Raw genomic sequence first — 22,122 nt, 5'->3', positions numbered from 1 at the left:
CATTGCGGACCACTGGGAGCCAGCAGAATTCATCCATTCCAACCCCATTTGTATCTACTCCAGAGCTTCTAACAGTGCTTGGCACTTAGTAAGCGCTTAACAAATACCATAATCATAATTATTATTATTATTATTATTACTATCTCACGTCTCTGATCTCTTACCGCATCCCAACTCGCACACTTCCCTCCTCTAATGCCAACTTGCTCTCTGCGCCCTGGTCTCAAGCTATCTCGCTGCTGATATCGGGGTTCCCAGATATGTGCTAATGAGGGCCAGTGTCCCCCAAATATGGGCTAATGGGAACTAGTGCCCTGAGGGATTCCCAGATTTGGGCCAATGGGGGCCAACGTCTCCCCCCTCCCCGCCCCCGGGGATGCCCCTCCGGATTCATTCATTCATTCAACTGTACTTCTTGAGCGCTTACTGTGTGCGGGGCGCTGTACTAAGCGCTTGGAAACTACAATACAGCGATAAAGAGAGACGATCCCTGCCCACAACTGGCCGGTACCCGATCGTGAGGGCAAAGCCACAAAGCCACAGCTTCCGAAGCTCATGCCTGATCTCTAACCAGACCAGAGAGCAACCAAACCGCTGGAAAAAGCAACCCTCTCCCCAGATTCGGGGCGCCCTGACTTCTTCCCTCTGCACGGCCCTGCCTGCGGCCCCCGCTCCCCAGACTCTAAACTCTCCGCTCGCTGAAACTTCGAGTACTTTTATTGGAGAAGCGTTAGACAGTTTACAAACAGGCTTTAAAATATCTCCGGAGAGGGAGGGGGCGTCTTACAAAGAGAAACCAAACCAGCCAGAGGGGACGGACTACAAGGGAGGGTGGGATAACCCCAAAACTACAGTGGCTTTTATGACATCTCAATAAACATCCCCTCTCCACCTCAATGAAATAAAACACACACATACAACAGAGCGTCCACCCATCTCGGTGGGCTACACCTGGAAGGGACGAACACGGGGGCTAAAAACGAAGGTTTATAAAACGGACAGGCATCGATTATCGCGATTCATTCCATAGACGTCCATCTAAAAACGGCACCCGAGCGGTAAAATCCGGACGGGCCAGCTCGAGTGGCAGTGCAAAGAGAAGTCGGGGGCCGGGGGTAGAGGGTGCGGAGGAGGAAAGGAGGGAGGGAAGGTTGACTGACCCCAAGGAGGCCGGACTCGGTCGGACAGGGAAAGTCGCCCCTATCCCGCCCCCTCGTCGCCCGGAGGCTGAGCCAGGCCGGGAGCCGGTCCCGACAGACCATCCCGTTCCGGGAGAAGCGCAAGGCCCGGTGCGGGTCGGGGGGCTTGGAAGCCGGGATCCCAAGGTCCTCCCACCTACCGGGAGGGAAGACCCCACTCGGAAAGCCCGGAGGAGAGATTTGAGCCTGCCTGGAGCTTTTCGGCCTCTCGGTGGGGTCCGGCCGGCTCTCAGAGGGGCATGGGGTCGGGGGGAGGGTCCCTCCTGGCGTGCGGGCCCAGAAGGGGTCTCCGGCCGCCCAGTCCCCAGGGGGTGGGGGACGACCCCCGCCAGAGATCTCCGTCCTAAAGCGGAAGGCGCAGAGGTGACCAAGGGGCGAGGGAACGCGCCCTGGACATCAAGTCCGGGAGCGAGGAGAGGCTCGGAGCAGAGGTCCGGCCCCTTGCCCCCACGCCCCCTTCCTGCCCCGGGGTGGCCCTCGCCCTCCTCTGGGGGGCGGGGGGCCCAGGCCTGGGTCCCCGCGGCCAAGCGAGCCGGGGCATCAGAGTTTCCACGTGAAGGGGTCGTCCGGGGGGGCCTTGGGCGGGCAGGCGAAGGGGCCGGCGAGGCCCGGGTCGGCGCAGAGCCCCCGGGGCACGGAGCAAGCCCCCTCCGGGTTGCCCCGCTCCTCCAGGAGGGCCGAGCGGCCTCCACAGAGGCGCTGCCGCCGTCGCTGGCGCTCCTGGGCCTGGCGAGCGCGCTGGGCGATGGCACGGACGCGGCTCTGGCTGCGGGAAGAGGACCGGCGGAGGAAGGGGGGTCCTGACCCCGCTGACCCTTCCTCCTCCTCCTCCTCCTCCTCCTCCTCCCCCCTCTCCTCCATCGTCTCCTCCACCTCGTCGTCCCCGGCCGGGTCCAGCCTGGTGGGCGAGGTGATGTCCCCGGCCCTCTGGAAGGCCGTGAGCCTCCGCAGCTGCTCGGTCAGCCGGTCCTGCCGCCGGGCCGGGCTCGGGGCCCCGCTGCGGCCCACGCTGCGGCCCAGGCCGCGGCCCACCCCGCCGGGGCCGGGCGCGAAGTCGTCCGACGTCAGGTCGCCCAGGCTCTTGGACTTGGGCGGGCCGGGGGGCGGGCCCGAGGGGCCGGAGGGGGACGAGGCCCCGGGGAGACCCTGCAGGTAAAGGCGGGTCCACGAGGGTCTCCGCGGCGGCCCGGCGGCCCGCAGGTTGGGGTTGGACCTGCTCTTGGGGACGGCCGGCGGGTCCGGCCGGCCCTCCGAGGGGGCCGAGAGGGGCCGCGGGGGGACCCTCCGGCCGGGGGGACCGGCCGGGGGCTCGCGGGCCGGGCCCAGGCACGGCAGGCTGCGGCGGGCCAGGTTGGGCAGCGACAGGTCGATGACCGTGTCGTTGGAGGACATGCTGGACGACGAGGACAGGCTGTCGCGGGGGCTGGCCGGGTCCAGCTTGCACCAGAGGCGGTCGCAGCCCGTGACGTCCAAGGAGAGGACGGCGGCGGCCAGCGAGGGGTCGCCGCTCACCTGGCCCTCGCTCTTGGCCCTCCTGACCTGCGGGGCGAGGGGCCGGCGGGCCTGGGCGGCCCGCCCGTCCTCCGCGGGCCGGGGGTCAGCCGCCGGGCCGCCCCTCCCGCCGGTCCAGCCCCGGCCGGGCCCCGAGGCGAGGCTGGCCGCCGGCCTCTCCTCCTCCTCCTCCTCCCGGGGGGCGGCCGGGGGTCCCGTCCGGCCCTCCGGCCCAGGTCCGGCTCTGTCCACCCCGGGGCCGGGCAGGGGTCCGCCTTCCTCCGGCCAGTGTCCGGCGGGAGGCGGGGGCGCCGGCCGGCGCGGGTCCGGCCGGTCCTGAGCGGAGGCCGGCTCCTCCGTGATGGTCTCCAGGCTGCACAGGGAGGTGACGGACTTGTGCGTGGAGAAGCGGCGGGCATCTGCGCGGGGAGAAAAGGCTAGGCGTCAAGCAGCGGCCGGCGAGGGAGGCGGATGCCATGCCGGGCCGAGCGGTCGGCAGATCCCCCTCCCGCCGGGACGCCAAGGCGAGGCCCCAGCGGGGCTCCCAGGCCACACCGTGCTGAGAAACACAAGCCCTCTCGGAAGCCCTTCTCGCTGCCAGGGGCTTGGGGAGCGAGAGGGCTTCAACCTCGAGGGCGACTGGGGCTTCGCGGGGGGCAAGGCCGCCGGAGCCACCGGCTTCTCGCAGGCCTCCCTGGGACGGCGAGGACTCCGGGGTCCCCGGGCGGGAGCACAGCGGCAGCAAGATCGGGCGAGCGAGGACCGGCCCGGGTGGCCACCCCCTCCCCGGCTCAGGCCCCTACAAGCGGGCAGCCCAGCGAGAAACCGCGGGGCAAACTCGAATCCGGGGTCGGGGGGCGAGGGTGACGGTGCCCCCCTTCTGTCCCCAGGCCCCGGGAGAGCCCCTCTTGCGGGGTGGTGGGACGGTGAGGGCAGGATTGGGGGGGGGGGGGGGGGCCCGAAGGAAACTCGAAAGCACAGCAGTCCACTTTCTCAGAGAAGTTGCGGTCCTCGTCCTCGACGGCCAGCCGGGCACATGCCAACGCCCTCGCACCCCCTCCCCGGGTCCCCCGGACCCACATGCTGAGGAAGCCCCCACGGGCCTCGGCGGGGCCCCGGCCCCGGGACAATTACCTGCCGCTTCCTCGGTCCGTCAGTGCTTAACTACGGAGGGGACGGGGTGCGCGTGGGAGGGGCAGAACAGAGGAAAACACGGTTAGTTTAGGGCCGGTCCGGGGGCTGCGGGTGGGGAAGGGGCTGGGGAGGGAGTGGGAGGGAAGGGGAGACAATCGCCCTTTCCCCCTTCAGAGCCCTACTGAAGGCGTACCTCCTCCAAGGGGCCTTCCCAGAATAAGCCCCCTTTTCCTCGGCTTCCCCTCCCTTCCAGGTCACCTCGACCGGCTCTCTTTGCTCTGCCCCCCGGGCTCCCTGCCCCACAACGCTTACGTATGGATCTGTAATTCTATTTCTTTCCACTGATGCCTGTTTACTTGTTCTGCCGGCCGCCTCCCCCTCTCTGGACTGTAAGCCCGTGGTGGGCAGGTATCGTCTCTCTCTATTGCTGTGTTGCGCCTGAGAAGCGGCGTGGCTCAGTGGAAAGAGCACGGGCTCAGGGGTCAGAGGTCATGGGCTCTAATCCCGACTCTGCCACCTGTCAGCTGTGTGACTTTGGGCGGGTCACTTGACTTCTCGGTGCCTCGGTTACCTCATCTGCAAAATGGGGATTAAGACCGTGAGCCTCACGTGCGACAACCTGACGACCCCGTGTCTACCCCAGCGCTTAGAACAGGGCTCGGCACATAGTAAGCGCTTAACAAATACCAACATTATTATTTCCAAGTGCTCAGTACAGTGCTCTGCACACAGTAAAGACTCAGTAAATACGATTCAGTGAATGAATGGTAGGGCGAAGGAGACCCGTTCTCTGGCCGGGGCAGGGGGTTCGGCCGACCAGAGCCCCACTGGCCGTTCCCGGCGAACGCTCGTTCGTGCGGAGGGTCGGTTAGCTCTGGCAGGCCGATCCCCAGTCCCCAACTGTGACCGGTCTTCGAGCCCGAACTGACGGGGACCGAGACCGTGTGTCCGCAAAGACTCCGCATCTCGTGGACAGAGCACGGGCCTGGGAGTCGGAAGATCGTGAGTTCTAATCCCAGCTCTGCCACTTGTCTGCTGTGTGACCTTGGGCAAGTCGCTTCGCTTCTCTGGGCCTCAGTTCCCTCATCTGTCAAATGGGGATTAAGCCTGTGAGCCCTATGTGGGTCAGGGACTGTGTCCAACCCAATTATCTTGGATCTACCCCAGTCCTTATAACAGTGCCTGACACATCGTAAGTGCTTAACAAATGCCATAATGATTATTATTACGCCACAAACTGCCTGGCACCTCCCCTGGGGCCACGGAGGGCAACTGTGGGAGGGCCACAGAGGGCCAGAGAGCCCGAGCGGGTTTCACGCCATGGGGATCCCCGGGGATCCCACCCCGGGCCTTGCTCGAGGCTGGAGAAGTGCTCAGTTTGGAAACACCAGCTCTGAGGGCTAAGTCTCCTGTCTCATAGCTCCGGGGGAGGAGGGGCAAGGCCACTCACCGCATCGAGACCGGCCCGGGCGGGTGAGGTCCCGAGACGCGGTCGGAGCCGCAGGGGCATCCGGGCCTCTTGGGCTACCTCAACTGAAGATTTCCAAAAAGCCAGCTGGTCCCGGGGGTTCAAATCCTGGGCTGCCGTTGGTGGCAACAGTGCGACCTCAGGAATGGGAGCTAAAATAATCACCTTGTTTTTTCATTGTACCGTCCAAGTCTATAGCATATTGCTCTGCACCGAGTGCTCAGTAAGTTCCATTGATGGATCGATCTCGAGGTCATTTTAAAAAAACAACAAACCTACAGTTCCGGGAGCCTCAGTCTCTCAGCCCAGGCCTACCGACGAGAAATAATGGGAGAGGGATCCATCTCTTTCCTTCACTCAAGGGGTGAGGGTCGGAAAGGGAGGGGCAGAAATGGCAAAATCTTTATTTCCCCCAGACTGAAAACTGGCTTTTCTGGTCCTTATTAGGGAGCCAGTTCACAATTTCTTTCCAAACCTCCAATTGTCACGGCTTGTCTGTGCCTTTCAGGAGGACTGGGGGGGGGGGGGGGCGGGGGAGTGGGGAGGAAAAGGGGTGCCGATGGAACGTTCCAGAGGTCCCACCCCTATTGGCTCAGTGGAAAGAGAACGGGCTTTGGAGTCATAGGTCATGGGTTCGAATCCCGGCTCTGCCACTTGTCAGCTGTGTGACTGTGGGCGAGTCACTTAACTTCTCTGTGCCTCAGTTACCTCATCTGTAAAATGGGGATTAAGACTGTGAGCCCCACGTGGGACAACCTGATTCCCCTGTGTGTCTACCCCAGCGCTTAGAACAGTGCTCTGCACACAGTAAGCGCTTAACAAATACCAACGTTATCATCTCAGGGCCCTGGTTGGTCGGAAGGCACGCAAGTTTCCAGGGCAGGAATGCCATGAACATTTAGGTCCCACGAGAGTCGGGAGAGGTAACCGAGGGAGGCAGGGGGAGGACAGGGGCCGGGGGAGTGGAGTGGCTTCCTCTAGAGCGGACTGAGTCAGCGAATAGGAAAAAAAAGAAAAGGAGGGGGAGCGAAAAAAAGGCAGAAATGTACAGCAAAGGATGGATCCACTACAGGCCACTACGATGAACGAGGACGACAGACCCAGCACAAGCCCCCAGCCGCGACCCCCGCAGGTCGGGCCGGGGGTCCCGGGACACTGGCGACACAGGACGTGATGCGGAGGCTGTGGAGGGGCGGGAGGCGGGGAGGAAGTCTGGCCTTACCAGCAAAGAACAGAGGGGATTTACTTCGAATCTCCTCCAGTTTTTGAACGAACAAGGCGTTCATTTCCCTCTGAAGGGTCCCCGCTTGCCTTCGGGAATTCTCAGGCCAGGCCGGCGGGGCCTGGGGGCTCCCCAGACTCTCCGCGCTGCTGGAGTCGGAGGAGACGGAGCCGCCGCCGCCCACCACCAAGTTGACGGTGCTGCCGAACCGACCGGCGGGCGGGCCCGGCCGCCGGGGCCGCAGGGAGCCTCGCCCCGCCAGGCCTCCGGAGTCGCTGCTCTTCTTGCCCGGGCGTGGGCCCAGCGGGGGGCTGGCGGCGAGGGGCCCGGGTGGACGAGCGGGCCAGTCTGACAGCCGCTGGGGCTGCTCGCGGATCCCCCGGGGATGGAGCTCCTGACTCTCGGTGCCCCGCCCAACCTCCCCAGCCTCCGGTCCGGCCTTCGGCTCGTTCCACCTGCAGTCCTGGTCCGGGCCGTCGCCGCACCCGATCACGCACCTCATGCAGTGGCCGGCCAGGCTGACGCGCCCGCAGCTGTCCAAAGCGCAGGGGGCCGGGCCGTCGGGCCCCTCGCTCGGCGCCCCCCAGGCCCGGCCCTGGCCGGCAAACTGGGGCGGGGACTCGGTCGGGGCAGGGCCCTCCCCGGTACCCCGGGCCTTACCTTTGACCCCTCTGCCGGCCCCCACGGCGGGGACCTCGGGAGCCGGGCCCTCGGGGTCCGCGTCGAAGCGTGGGCGCGAGGCCCGATCGGAGCCGTGGTCGGGCCCCTCGGCGATGGGCTCTCTGGCGTCCGAGACGGCCTCTGGGGACCCTTTCCTGTCCTTCTTCTGGCTCTTGGCGGGCGCGCTGGCCGTCCGCCGGAGGAGGTGGCTGTTAATGGCGCGCCTGTGATGGGGCTGGCCAGCAGCAGGACTGTCGAGAGAGGTTTGCTTTGGATTTCTGAGGAACAGCCCTTTTAGGCCCAGGGCCTGCTTGGCCTGCAAGAGAAGGAGAGGACCACCTAACAGGAGGCTGGCGGGCTCTCCCCGCCGCCCCCGCCCCCCCTCGGGCCCCGGGAGGGTGACGGAGGCTCGGCCCCAGGCCCCCGCAGCCTGGCGATGCCCCTGGCCCCCATCTGCTCCGGTAGTACCCCTTGCCTGGAGTGGCCCGTGAGGGGATAGGGCGGAGGGGATAGAGGTAGTCATGTTGGCAAGGGGGCCACTAGCAGCGTCCACCGTGGAGAGTCAGGAAGATCAGCTGGCCTGCTCTCTCTCCCCGACTCCAGGACCCTGCACTCTAGACTGGGATTAGGAAAAGTCACCAGGGAGGAAGTCGTCATCTCCCTCTGCCTGGAGGCTCCTTCCTGCGGGCCGAGCGGGCTTGGGTGGGGAGGGGGGCCTCACAGGCTCTTCTGGAAAAATGTTTTGGCTAAAGAAGGCCAACCTCTGTTCCAGATCAGGTGTCTTGGGGAGGGGGCTAAATTCCACCCTCCAACCACCTCGCTCACGGGAATGGGTCTACATCTCCTGCCCCGATCTTAGCCCCAGGGAGAAAGAAATTGAGGCAGGGGAGGGGGTTCCATTTCGTCAGGATTTCCTGTCAGGGGTCGAGGTAGCCGTTGACTCCACCCAGCTCCTAACCCCACCCCAAGTGTCAGTCAGCCCTGTAGGGCCCTCAGACTGGGGTGTGTGGATCTAAGATGAAAGCACACAGAGTGAGAAGGAATGGCTCCCTTCCGGCCTTCTGCCGACTTCCCAGCCCCCTTGAGCCGCACAGTGCTTCACTGGGCAAACCCAAGACATCCCGAAGGCATCTGTCACAGCCTCTTCCGGGGCACTGAAAAGGTTGGGGGAGGGAGAAGGCAGGACTGTTTGGGTGACCGGCCTATGGGTGCCTATGTCTAGTGGCCACAACAAAGCCAAGCCCTAAACTCCTCCCCCTGCCCCCCCGCCCTCCATCCTCCAACCTGGAGAGATCGGGGCCTAGGTCCCAGGGAGCTTCTGATGGATTCTCCCCTTTCCCGTGTCTTCTCCTCCAACTCCCAACTCCCAGCACTTGCACATGAAGCATCCTAAAAATACGCTGGAGGCAGGGGGCGGGACAAGATGACCTCTGGGGACATGAGGCTTACTTCCATCCATCTCCCCTTCCCTCTGGGATTATGACAATGACCTCACTGCCTGCCATGCCAGGCTGCTTGGGCCAGCCCCTTTCTCCCCTTCCCTCAGCCCCTATCCCACACGGGGAGGGCAGTTTGCAAACCATGGGCCCGTGGGAACCTCAGTGGCCAGTTTGTGAAGAAATTAACCTGAAGGGAAGGAGGGTCGGAACCCCGGGAAATGAGGTCGGAACCCCTGGAGCCATGATCGGCTGGTACAAGTGGGCAAATCCCCAAGTTACTGCTAGAAGAGGAAAGTAACCAGCATCGTCATGAGTGCTCGCAGATTCAGAAAGAGCAAAATCCGGCTTATGAGGTGTCCCCTCCCACCTGACCGTAACCCCCTCCACCACAAACCATGACCTCCGCATAGACTTGTCTATAAACAGCACACACACACACACACACACACACACATACACACAGAGAGAAAATTCCACCAGAAGTTAACCCATGGGTGGGATGGGAGATGATGACATCAGGTCCCCAGGGAAGGCCCCTCCCCCCTCCCCACTCAGGGTGGGAGCAATCAGGGCTGAGAAATCCCGCTTGAATCCAGGGGCTGATTCAAGACCCCAAATCCAGTGCATATTTGGTCTGAGGGAGCCCCGAGACCCATTTTGAAGCAGATCCAGGATGGACATGTGGCTCCTGGAACCCTGGCCTGGGGCAGGGCTGGGGGTTTCGGGTCTTGGGCTAGGTACCTCACCAGTCAGATCTAAGCATCGGGAAGACAAGGGGGAGACTGGGATGGGAGCAGGGATGGGGAGCCACAGGATTCCCACGGTTCATCCTCCAACCCAAAAGATACTTGGTCAAGTCACACGATTTCTCTGTGCTTCAGTTACCTCATCTGTAAAATGGAGATTAAGTCTGTAAGTCCCACGTGGGACAGGGACTGTGCCCAACCTGATTAGCTTGTATCTACCCCAGCGCTTAGAACGGTGCTTGACACATAAGAGCTTACAAATACTGTCGTCGTTGTAGATGAGAGCACCAGGGAGATTGGGGATGGGAGAGAGGGGATCAGGCAAAGAGAATGAAGAGTTTTGCCTTGATCTTGGATCTGCTTTGTAAATGGGGTACGGGTTGCGTGTGTCCGGGGGGTGGCTTTTGCGCTGAGTAATGTCACAATCCATGTCACATGAGTTGAGTTTGCAAAATGCTATTCGGACGCAGCGATGCTAATGAGGAGGGTCTGAGGCATGCGGGCGGGAGGGCGGAAGGGCGGGCGGTAGGGCGGCGTGCTCACTCCGAGGCAAGCCGGGGGTACCTCCGGAGCCGCTAGCCCTGTTCTGCAGCTAAAAACACACGGGGGGCACAGGGAGGTCCGCTGTAATACCAAACAGACAGAACAGAGGCACGTGAGACGGCGGCTACGGATCGGACAGGTCAGGCGCGCACACCTAGAGACGCTGGGAAACTCGCGGGGGAGACACCCACACACACACACATACACTGCTGGAAGACACAGAGAGACAACATTTTGGAAAAGCCCCCCTGGAAGGGACATCCCCACTGTCCCGGACATGCAGACCACCCCCCTGGCTCGGGGACCGGTGCCCAGACCAGAGTCATCCTTAACACAGGCCGGCGGCGGGTGTCTCTTCGGGCTCAGCGGGGGTTCCCCCATGGCCACGTGCCTGGGACCACACTTTCAAGGGTTCCCTTGGGGACATTCCGGTGAGGCAGACACCCCAGGTGAAGGGGGGTGGGGCATATAACGGGGCAGGAGGAGAGAGGGGAGGGGAGGGTTGGGGCAAAGAAAGCAGATTTGCAAGGAACTCCTTTTCCCTCACCTCTTCGACTGTTACCAGGGGTCAAGCAGACTACAGATGGCCCAGGTTGCCCCTGGCCCACAGCAGCGACACCAACTCAGGCTGCTCCAGGCCCATTATGATGTTGGCCCAGTCTGCCCCAGATCACAGCAGTGACAGCGGCCCAGGAGGTCCAGGCCCACAGCGATATCACCAGCCTGGGCCGTTCCAGGTCCTCAGCAATGACCCTGACTTGGGCTGCCCAAGGCACATAACAAGGACACCGGCCTGGGCTGCCCCAGGCCCATAGCAAAGACACCGTCCTGAACTGCCCCAGGCCCACAGCAAGGACACCAGCCTGAGCTACCCCAGACCCATAGCCGGGACACCAGCCTGAGCTGCCTCAGGCCCAGACCGGTGACAGCGGACCAGCTTTCCCAGACCCCCAGGCTGTCCCAGGCCCATAGCTACCACACCAGCCTCGGCTGCCCCAGGCTCTCAGCCTAGGCTGCCCCAGGTCCACAGCGATGACACCATCATGGGGCCACATTCTGTCCTCCCTTCTCGAATCTGCCAATCACTCTTCCCCCCTTCAAACCCTACTGAAGGCTCACCTCCTCCAAGAGGCCTTCCCAGACTAAGCCCCCCTTTTTCTCAGCACCTCCTCCCTTCCATGTCACCTCACTCGCTCCCTTTGCCCTCCTCTCCTGCACAGCGCTTATGAATATATGTGTATATATATATATATAATTCTGTTTATTTATATTGAACCCTATTGACTTGTTTTGATGTCTGCCTCCCGGCTTCTAGACTGCAAGCCTGGCGTGGGCAGGAATTGTCTCTCTATTGATGAACCCGTACTTTCCAAGTACTTAGTACAGGGTTCTGCACACAGGAAGTGCTCAATAAATACGACTGAATGAAGGAATGAATGCTCCAAGCCCTCACTGAGGGTACCACCCTGGGCTGCCTCAGGCCCACAGTGAGTACAGTGGCCCAGGCTGTTCTAACCCCTCAGCAATGACACTGGCCCAGGCTGCCCCAGGCCTCAGTGATGATACTGGCCTGGAAAGTCCCCACTGTCCACAGTGATGACACCGGCCCGCGCTGCCCGGGCCCCCGGCGTTGACTCCAGTCCGGGCTGCCCCAGGCTGATCCAGGCCCACAGCGAGGACACTGGTCCAGCCTGGCCCGGGCCCACATTTGACACCAGCCTGGGCTTCCCAGGCCCACAGCGATGATACCTACCCAGGTTGCCCCAGGCCCACAGTGCGTACACGGGCCTTGACTACTCCAGGTAGACAGAGGAGACACCAAAACCAAAAGTAGGCCTGGGGAATGGGGGTGGGTAGGGGGACTGATGCACACTCAGCAATGCAAATTCTCTTCACTGACAATGCCCCCTCACTCCCACCCCCTTCCTAGTGAGGTTCTCACAGGAATATCCATCTGTTGACTTGTTACCCAGCTTATATTTTTATGTGACTTTTGTTTCTAATCTTTCTCATTTCCCTAATTTGTGTCTGTTCTGGCAATTTGTGTTCGCATACCTCCTCCATTACAGTGTCCTCTGGAGCAGGAAGCAGTTCTTATTTCCACTCCCCACCTAAGAACGCCCTCTGCACATGGTGGGCACTCAACAAACACTGACAGTGGTGACCAAGTTCATTAAAACAACAGAGGAGCTCAGGCGGAAAGGGCAGAGAGAGATAGTCATAGAATGTCTCATCCTGTTTCTGGGACCCCTGGATTATTTGGGCTTCATCATAAATATTTATTATCGGGCAGCTTCGAAATGGTCAGGGGCTTTAAGCCCTAGAGTAGCATCCCCCTGCACCGGATCGTCCCCAGCCTAGTCAGCCCAAGTCTCACTCTCCTAGTCCTGGGCAGGTCCACCAGGATGCTGGGGGAGACTGGACACCAGCATATTATTAGCTCAGTCCGTTCTACCTGAAGAGGATCTCCCCCACCTTAGTCCTGGCCTTTTGTAATTCAAAACTTCCACATCACCTTAGCACATAATAATAACAATTGTTAAGCACTTTCTCTGTATCAAGCACTGTTCTAACTGTTGGGGTAGATACAAGTTAATCAGGTTGGACACAGTCCCTGCTCCACTTTGGGTTCACAGTCTGAGTAGGAGGGAAACAGGGGTTGAATTCCCATTTTCCAGATGAGGAAACTGAGGCCCATAGAAGTTACGTGACTTGCCCAAGATGCCACAGTAGGCAAGTTGCAGAGCTGGAATTAGAACTCAGGTCCTTTGACTCCAAGGCCTGAACTCTTTCCACTAGACCATGCGCTCACCCCTCTCCTCCCACCACCACACATACCCACACATCCGGTAGCACTTAAGTGCCTATCTTTAACCTCTTTCCTCCTGTTCGCCTGTCAGCTATTTAGATGTCTGTCTCCCCCACTAGACTGTAAGCTCCTCGAGTGCAGGGGTCGTATCTCTTGTATTCTCCCAAGTGCTGACTACAGTGCTCAGACCACTGAGCGCTGAATAAGTACCACTGATTAGGCATGGGGAATCAGTGCTGGGTCCTGAGAAGGTTTCAGTGGGGAACTGAAGAGTAGCGTGATCTGGTGGATAGAGCACGGGCCTGGAAGTCAGAAGGACCTGGCTTTGCCACTTGTGTGCTGTGGGACCTTGGGCAAGTCACTTCACTGGGCCAGTTACTTCACCTGTAAACTGGGGATTAAGACTGTGAGCCCCATATGGGACATAGAATGTGTCCAACCTGATTAGCTTGTATCTACCCCAGGGCTTAATATAGTGCCTGACACATCCTAAGCACTTAATTACCATAAAAAAGTTTGGGGTGCAAGAGAAATGACAAACAGGGCAATGGGGGAGGCAGTGAAGGCCTCCCACCCGTGGGTCACTTACCTGCAGATTGAAACTGTCCACAAGGGAAAACCTTGAGGGGGAACCAGCCACCTGGAGTTTGGGGTCAGAGTAAAGTTCGTGGAATGAGTGTGGGGAGGGGGGCCGGGGGAGCAGAGGAGGCAAGGGGCAGGCAGGGATGGGGCTGCCTGCCCAGATTTTCCAAGCCACCAATGCTCCTTCCAGCTGTGATTGAGGTCTGATTCAGGGGGATTTAGATCCCCAGCTCCAGGATTAACCAGGATATTACACTAGATATGTGTAACATAGGGAGGGCAGGGCAGGGAGCATATCTACCAACTCTACTGTACTGAACTCTCCCAAGCACTCGGTATGGTGCCCTGCAACCAGAAAGCACTCAATAATGATAACAATGGTGGTATCTGTTAAGTGCTTACTATGTAGCGGGTACTGTACTAAGCACTGGGGTAGATACAAGCAAATCGGGTCGGTTACAGTCTTAGTCCCACATGGGGCTCACAGTCCCAGTCTCCATATCACAGAAGAGGTAACTGAGGCCCAGAGACGTAAAATGACTTGCCCAAGGTCACACAGCAGACAGGTGGTGGAGCCGGGATTAGAACCCATGTCCTTCTGACTCCCAGGTCCATGCTCCAGCCATTACGTGATGCCGCTTCTCTATCAATAATAGACCAATTGATTGATTCCAGACAGGGTGGGCTCTTCAGTTAGTGTTCCTTAGTCTAGTGGCCCTTAGTGGTGAATGAGACTGTAGACTGTAAGTTCACTGTGGGCAGCGAACATGTCTACCAACTACTCTTGTACATTGTGCTTTCCCAAGTGTTTAATACAGTGCTCTGCACACAGTAAGTGTTCAATAAATACCACTGATTGATTGAATGAATTAAAGAATCTTGGAATGCCCTCTTTTGTGTGGATTTATAGCGAGGCCTGTCTTAACCAGTCCCAGTCCACCCAGGGGCCTCCCTAAAGGGTTAACCGCCCCCCATCCCCCGATGCCCCACAGTGAACCATGGTCTTTTCCCAGAGGCAGGGTTGGCTAGGGACCCAGGGCAGAGTTGGCTCAAGGCCTCTCCAGAGGTATCACTTGCCCTGGGAGAGCAGGCAGGATTTGGGGGTCAGAAGACAAAGAGCATGTGCGTGGGGTGCTGCCCTAATGCACGTGCTCCAAGCCTAGAATGCACAAGTCACTTGGTTTTGCGAGGGGCCAGGGAAATTGTGCTTCTAGAAACACTTGCTCCTTCCTTTCTCCCCTGCCTAATGATCACCATGAATCCTTCCCTTGTGGATGGCTCCAGTCTCTGACTTCAAACATACTTATATCGCCTCTGAACCAAAAAAACCTTCCCTCCAACCCATAGGCCCTAATAGTTCACGCCAGTCCACCAACTCGGCCCTTGCAGTCTGACCCCTAGCCCCGGCCTGGGTGTCAGAAGGACCCGGGTTCTAATTCCAGCTCTGCCACTTTTCTGCTGTGTGACCTTGGGCAATTCACTTCACTCCTCTGTGCCTCCTTTTCCTCATCTTTAAAATGAGAATTAAGACTGTGAACCCCTTGTGGGACAGGGACACTGTCCAACCTGATTCGCTTGTATCCACCCCAGTGCTTAGTACCGTGCCTGGCACATAATAAGCTCTTAATACCATAATTATTATTATTATGTACTGATCCATACCCGCTTAGGTTCCTCTCTTCCTCCCTCTCTTTCAGCTGTCCCTTCCAGACTGCTGCTAAAATCCTCCCAGGTTTTCCTCCAAAACATTTCCTGGATCTGTTTTTTCCTCTCCATCCAAACAGCCATGTCCCTGTGCCCAGGTACTTACTGTGTCCCAACTCGATTGCTGTAACAGCCTCTTCTCCAGTCTCCAGCCTCTAACTCACTCTGATGTTTGGTTTATCTTTCTAAATCATCCCTCTGCCCAAATCTCCTCACTCTTCCAATACTTCCAGTGGTTTCTCATCTGTCTTCACCTTAGAGACTCGGGACCATTGGCTTTAAGCCATTCTGTCAGTTCTCACCCTTTTACTTCTCCACCCTCTTCTCCTACTTGATGCCAGCTCACACTCTTCATTCCTCCCAAGTTCACCTTTTCCTTGTGTCTTGTTTTCAATTCTCTTGCTTTAACCTCTCAGCCTCTGCTTTTCCTCCTGACTGGAACTTTCTTCTCCTTCCAGTCCTCAGTTCTCCCATCTTCAAAGTCTTTCTGAAATCCCACCTTCTCCACTTGGCATTTCCCAATTATTTTTTTCCCTCCCCACAGAACACTTCCTTCCTAATAGCATCTCAAAAATTCGGCAACGCCTTAACACTTCTGCATGCAAACTCATTGCCCTTCGTATATGTCGATCTGTGGACTCTATTTTAGCACTCCCTCCTCCGATTTGAAAATTAGTTTATGTCTGCCTCTCCTGTTAGACTGCAAACGCCTTGGGGACAGGGATCATATCTTTTACCTCTACTGAACACTTACAAGCACTTAGTGCAGGATTCTGCACTCAGCAGGCCCTCAAATAGATAATGACTGATTCTTTTTTAATGGCATTTGTTAAGCACTTTCCATGTGCCAGGTGCTGTATTAAGTGCTGGGGTGGATACAAGCTAATCAGTTGAACACAATCCATGTCCCACACAGGACTCACAGTTTTAACCCCCATTTAACTGATGAGGTATTTGAGGCATAGAGAAGTTAAGTGACTTGCCCAAGGCCTCACAGCAAGTGGCAGAGCTGGTATTAGAACCCAGATCCACTGACTCCCAGTCCAGGGCTCTTTCCACCTCTAGGCCAGGAGCCCACTCCTCCTTTGTTGTGGGCCAGGAGTTTCCCCCTGCTGCACCGCCCTGTCTCTCCAGTCCAAACCTGCCACTGCTGGTCAGCCCCCTCCAGCCTGTCCACCCGGCTTTTGTCCCTGGAATTCACAGCCATGGCTTTGGGAGGAAGAAGGAAAGAAGAGAGGGAAGGGTGGGTGAAGCTCAGTTAGGGAGGAGGCTGATCTTGCCTGGAGGGCTGGGGTCGGGATGGAGGGGAGATGGCTATTTCTTCCAAGGCCTTGGCCAGCCATTCTGCTGCAGAACTCAATCTTCAGCATATGTGTGTGTGTGTGTGTGTGTTGGGGGTGGGGGGTTGTTTCTCTAGGGTACACACTCCCAAATCCAGAACAAAGCAGGTCCAGGATTTCCCCTCTGCTTGGTTAAATTTTGGGGGTGGGGGAAGAGGGTGACTCGGCTCGAACCAAGATTTTCCAGGAAGAGCCCGGTCTGGCTCAGGGTTGGAGTCCAGAGGCCTCTCCCAAGAGAGCTGATGTTGGGCTGACCGCAGCACGGGTACTGTTACCTGCCCATGGGGCATTGACGCGTCATGCTGGCTCCACGGGCACTCACCTTACCACAGATGTCGTTGACTGCTACATGAACAAAGATGGACGCCTCTTCCATCCCCTCCAGGTAGACGTGCCGGTAGCCTGGAATGCAAAGCCGGGGACCCGGGGGCTGTGGGGAGGCTTCCAGGGGTCATCTGGTCCATCCCCCTGCCTCCAGTCAGGACGACTCCCTCCCTTCCCCTCCCTTCTCTCAAAATCAAGCTAGGTGGAGGGCCCCCTCCTCTTTTCTCAAAGACCCTCAGGCACCACTGTCTCTATCCCAATGGTCAGGAACTTCTTCCTAATGCCTAACTCAGAACTCTCTTGTCGCCCATGTCCTTGCAGGATGATTGCTGAGTCCCTATCCCGAGCAGAGCATGCAGGAATGAATTACTCAATAAGGTAACCCCAAAGTCTGGCTGAGGCCAAGAAAATCTTTTTTTTACTCTTTCTTTCTTTCTCTCTGTCTCTCTCTCTCCTTCTTGACTCCAGTGATCTACCAGGTCGGTTAGCCTTCCCCACCACCATGTGCAAGGCAGAGCTGTTCTTTAAATGCTCAGCCCCGGGCCCATTCCCTTTACCGCTGTAGTCCGGAGCCACCATTTTTTACTAATTTCACTAGTTGCTGTGACCGACATTGCATGGGCCAGTGGGGCTGGAGGGATGGGCTTGTTCTAGCTTTCCTGGCTTTGGTGGGGACTCTGAGGCCCGTGGGCTGACCCCCACACCTCACCGACCCCTCTCTAGTCTGTACAAACACAGGGACACTAGAGACACAGCCAGAGAGATGGAGGGTGGGAGAGAGAGTGCATGTGGGTGTGGGAAGGCCCCTCACCTCTCCCCTGCCCCCTTTCATCCTCAAAAACACCTTGGATCCACCAGTTCTCAGAAGTCTGTCTACACCAGCAATTTATCTGGACAGTTTAAGTCCCCAGAGAGATGCATTTTTATCCTAAATCCCCAGTTTATTAGTACCAAGTTGTGCATTTTGGGGATTCTGAATTATGTAGCTAGTGTGCAAGTGTAGACCTAGGTGAAGTGTCTGGCCCCAGAAGCCAGACACCGGGGAGCAGGGATCCAAGTCACGACTCAGCTTGTATGAAGAAAAATACCCTCTAAAAGGGAAGCTGTTGAGGGTGTCGTTGCCAGGACGGGTTCGAAAGAAAACCAGCCCCTCTGGAGAAGAGGCAAGGCTGTCAAATTGCTGTTGCCTTCAGAAACAACTGTGAGCGTCCTTGGCCCCCTTTCTGGTCCCTAGAGCCCTTCAGGAGGGAGAGGGGCAGGGTGGAGAGCTAAAACAATGTTTATAAGGGCTTAGCCAACCTGACCAACAGCACAGTGTGGAGATCTGAAACGCCACTTACAAGAACAGAGGACTTTGAGATAAAAAAAGACCCAGCGGTGATGGACCAAACAAGATACTGGGGAGCTGGGAGGGGAGAGGGGACCAACGAGGCTCTAGGTCATGGGCCAGGCCCCGGAGGGGGCAGCGGAGGTGGGGCGGAGCGGGCCTCACCTGGCATCATACTGCTAAAGGCGAGCGTCCTCTGACCGATGAAGTCGCGGCCAATGGGGTCGTGGTCCCACACCAGGAAGCGGACCAAGGCGATCTCGGGCATATGCACGGTGAACACCAGTGTCTCCTCCCACATTGGGTTGAAGCCTGAGGGTGGGGAATGGGGCTGTCTGAGCCATTCCTCCCGACTCAGGGGCGTTCCCTCCCACCCCTGCCCCTGGTGAATCCCTCTCCTGGCCCCTTCCCTACTCTCTGTCCCAATTCTCATCAGCCCTGCTCTGGTTCCCCATTGACGCCCCTTCTGCCTTGCAGCTCCTCTCGTGCTCCCCCTCTTTGGGCTTGGCAGTCCCCCCTGAATCACATGAAAATGAAACAAATGGACTGAGCCAGGAGGCCTTCGTGCCTTTCCCTCTGGCTTGGGATGGCGCGCTCTTGGACCTCTCCCCCTGACCTAGGCTGGTTGGCCCTCAGACCTCTCCCCTTTTGTCCTGGGCTGGCTGGACCTCAGACCTATTTCTGGCTGGGCTGGTGGGCCTTCATGCCTCTCTCCTCTGACCTGGGCCAGTGGGTCCTTGGATCTCTCCCTTCCAGCCTGGGCTTGTGGACCCTTAGTCCTCTTCCTCTTGGCCTGGGCCAGCTGGCCCTCAGACCTCTCCCTTCTAGCCTGGGCCAGCAAGCCCTTAGACTTCTCCCTCCCAGCCTGGGCTGGCGGGTGTTTGTGTGTCTCCCTCTGGCCTGGGCCGCCGGGCCCGCCGACACCCCGCTCTGGCCTGGGTAGGCAGGTCCCCAGGGGCAGCTTACTCTCCAGCTGGGAGGGAGGCCAAGTCCACCCACCACAAGCTGTAGCAGGACGAGAGTGGTAAGGAGGGCAGAGTGGGGGGAGGGTGTCACTGGCTGAACCCCTTCGCACCATTATCGTCGACAACGCGAGTCTGGTCCTTACTGCAGTCCACCGGCAAGCCAATTATTTCAACCTCAACAAAGGGATCGATGATCTGGAGCAGAGAGAGAGAGAGAGGGGGAGAACATTGGGGGACCGCACGACCCTTGGCCCTGAAGATGCCATAAAATGTCACATCAAAGGGAGGTCCACCCGTATGCCACTCTGCCCTGAGGGGACCTCAGATGACCCACAAGTGATTTGCCTCCCTCATTTGGAGCTCAGAGGGGACTGCCCCCCACAAGGTAAAAGGGGTTTGGCCTGCCCCTTCAGTCCTAAGGGTGAATCAATCAGTGATACTTATTGAGCACTTACTGTGTGCAAAGCACTGTACTACACACTAAGTACTAAGGAGAATACAACGTAACATAATTGGTAGGCATGTTCCTTGCCCACAAGGAGCTTACAGTCAAGAGAGTAAACACACCTCTCTGTCAAAAGTGGACCCCAGCCCCATTCAGGACCACCTAGCTGACTGCAATTCTGGTTGATGGAGATGGGGAAAGAGTGGGCTGGTGGGATTAACATTGGAGTTTCTTTCCTAACAGTTGCCTGTGCTGGTACATGGAGGAAAAATCCATGTGGGAGTGAGATTCCAACTCTGGGCAGCTCTGCTCTGTGTAACCACAGCCCCAGTATGTAGGGCCTCTTCTCCTGGCACTGCCTTGCCCGGCCTGGCCGCCAGGAACACAGAGGGGTCTGAGGCAGGCGAGGTCACAGTTAGCATGGGAGAGGCCTCAGCCTGGCCCCTCCACACCCAGGGCCACCCATCCCCAGTGCCTCCATCATGCTCAAAGGGCCCTTCGGACCCAAATTCCAAGACTCCCTCTCGACCCCCTACCCCCTGAGCGATCTCTGGCTGGTTTCGACCGGGAACTCTGCCGCTCTCACTTCCTCCATTCCCCAGGCGTCCCCCAAGCCCGGCCCGGCTCACACACCTCTCCACGGTCCCCCAGCATGGAGTCCCGAGGCTTGGGAAGCTGCTGCCCGCTGATAATCCGCAACACCAGCTGCTTCTTCAGCTGCCCCGGCAGTGGATCCTCTGAGTTGGGGTTGAAGATGCCTGGGGTGGGAGAGGTAGAAGGCAGGGGCCAGTGCGGGTGGGACACCATGCAGGTCAATCAATGATATTTAGTGAGATCTTGCTACGCACAGAGCACTGTGCTAAGCACTTGTTAGCGTACAATACAAAGGAGTTGGTAGGCATGATCCCTGCCTGCAACGAGCTTACAATTGAGCAGGGGAGAAACATTAAAATACATAACAGGTAGGGGAAATAGTAGAGTATAAAGATATTATCATTACTATATTTTTTAAGAGCTTACTATGCATCAAGCACACTAAGTGATAATAATGGCAGTAATAATAATGGTATTTGTTAAGGGCTTACTATGTGTCAAGCCCTGGGGTTGAAACAAGTCAATCAAATTGGCCACAGTCCCTGTCCCACATGGGGCTCACAGTCTTAAACTCCGTTTTACAGATGAGGTAACTGAGGCACAGAGAAGTTAAATGACTTGCCTAAGGTCACTCAACAGACAAGTGGAGGGGGGAGAGCAATATGAGAGAGAGAGAAAGAGAGAAAGCATGTAGATGTCCAGGATCATGTGGGCAGCAGGATATCTCCCAGTTGTGACAGCAAGACCCATATTTATTCATTCATTCAATCAAACATATTTATTGAGTGCTTACTGGGTGCAGAGAGAAGCAGCATTGTGTAGTGGATAGAGCACAAGGTTAGGAGTCAGAAGGTTATGGGTTCTAGTCTTGATCCTCCACTTGTCTGCTGTGTGACCTTGGGCAAGTCACTTAACTTCTCTGTGACTCAGATACTTCAACTGTAAAATGTGGATTGAGCCTGGGAGCCCCGTATGGGGCAGGGACTGTGTCCAACCTGATTTGCTTGTATCTACCCTAGCGCTTAGTACAGTGCCTAGCACTGAGAAAGCACTTAAATACATTATTATCTCTAAGTACTGGGGAGAGTACAATAGGGGAAGCAGCGTGGCTTAGTGGAAAGAGCCTGGGCTTCGGAATCAGAGGTCATTGGTTCAACTCCCGGCTCTGCCACTCGTCAGCTGTGTGGCTGTGGGAAAGTCACTTAACTTCTCTTTGCCTCAGTTACCTCATCTGTAAAATGGGGGTTAACTGTGAGCCTCACGTGGGACAACCTGATTACCCTGTATCTACCCCAGCGCTTAGAATAGTGCTCTGTACATAGTAAGTGCTTAACAAATACCAACATTATTATTATAATGCAATTCATTCATTTAATCATATTTATTGAGTGCCTACTCTGTGCAGAGCACTGTACTAAGCACTTGGAAAAGTACAATACAGCGATAAAGAGAGACAACTCCTGCCCATAATGAGTTTACAGTCTAGACAGGGGGTGAGGGGAGACAGACATAAATATAAATAAATGAATGACAGCTAGAGACACCTTGCAGAGACTTGCTCCAAGGACCAAGTATCTGACACAGCCCTTGGAAACAGCTTCTGGGTCAGTTCATCTCCCAGCTGAAAATACATATGTGCCCAGTCTTCTTAAACAGGCAGGGGGAGGGGGGCAGACACAGGCAGGCAAAGACAGAGGCACAGAGATAGAGAAAGGAACAGAGCCAGAGATAGAAGCACAGAGATCAAGAGACAGAGAAACAGAGATAGGCACAGAATCAGAGACAGGAAGGCACAGGGAGATCTAGAGGCAGGCCCAAGCAGATGCACCCCACTTGGCTTGCTGAAGGGTGTGGGCACCAGCTCCAAACCCATCGGGTCATTGGCTGGGAGCTCGGGGACACCCAGCTCAGCGACTTTGGGGACCTCAGGAGCTGGAAGTCCCACACACTTCACTGATGATGACGAACTAAGAATTGGGGTAGATCTAAGATGATCAGGTTGAACACAAAGGTCCCTGTTCCACAGAGGTCTTACCCTCCTGAGGAGGAGCAGGAACAGGTATTAATCCCCATTTTACAGGTGAAGAAACTGAAGGACAGAGAAATGACGAGCCTATGGTCACACAACAG

The 22,122-nt window shown here is 57.5% G+C and overlaps 1 protein-coding gene across 1 annotated transcript in view; it reads right to left on the bottom strand.

Annotated features, from left to right (window-relative positions):
• Positions 1-695: 695 nt before the first annotated feature.
• The window catches only part of PLCH2 (phospholipase C eta 2), a 208,117-nt gene continuing 186,690 nt past the window's right edge, over positions 696-22,122 (bottom strand). Inside the window, exons 19-24 of the mRNA XM_039912213.1 lie at positions 20,032-20,156; positions 19,064-19,148; positions 18,154-18,300; positions 16,660-16,739; positions 7,175-7,490; positions 696-3,109 (exon numbers count right to left, since the gene is read on the bottom strand). Coding sequence (XP_039768147.1) covers positions 1,740-3,109; positions 7,175-7,490; positions 16,660-16,739; positions 18,154-18,300; positions 19,064-19,148; positions 20,032-20,156 — 2,123 coding nt within the window. The 3' untranslated portion in view covers positions 696-1,739. The remainder of the gene's footprint in view (positions 3,110-7,174; positions 7,491-16,659; positions 16,740-18,153; positions 18,301-19,063; positions 19,149-20,031; positions 20,157-22,122) is intronic.

Source organism: Ornithorhynchus anatinus, chromosome 5 (assembly GCF_004115215.2).
Source record: "Ornithorhynchus anatinus isolate Pmale09 chromosome 5, mOrnAna1.pri.v4, whole genome shotgun sequence".
Lineage (NCBI taxonomy): Eukaryota > Metazoa > Chordata > Mammalia > Monotremata > Ornithorhynchidae > Ornithorhynchus > Ornithorhynchus anatinus.
Note: the sequence above shows the minus strand (reverse complement) of the source record. Positions and strands in the feature narration are given on the sequence as shown.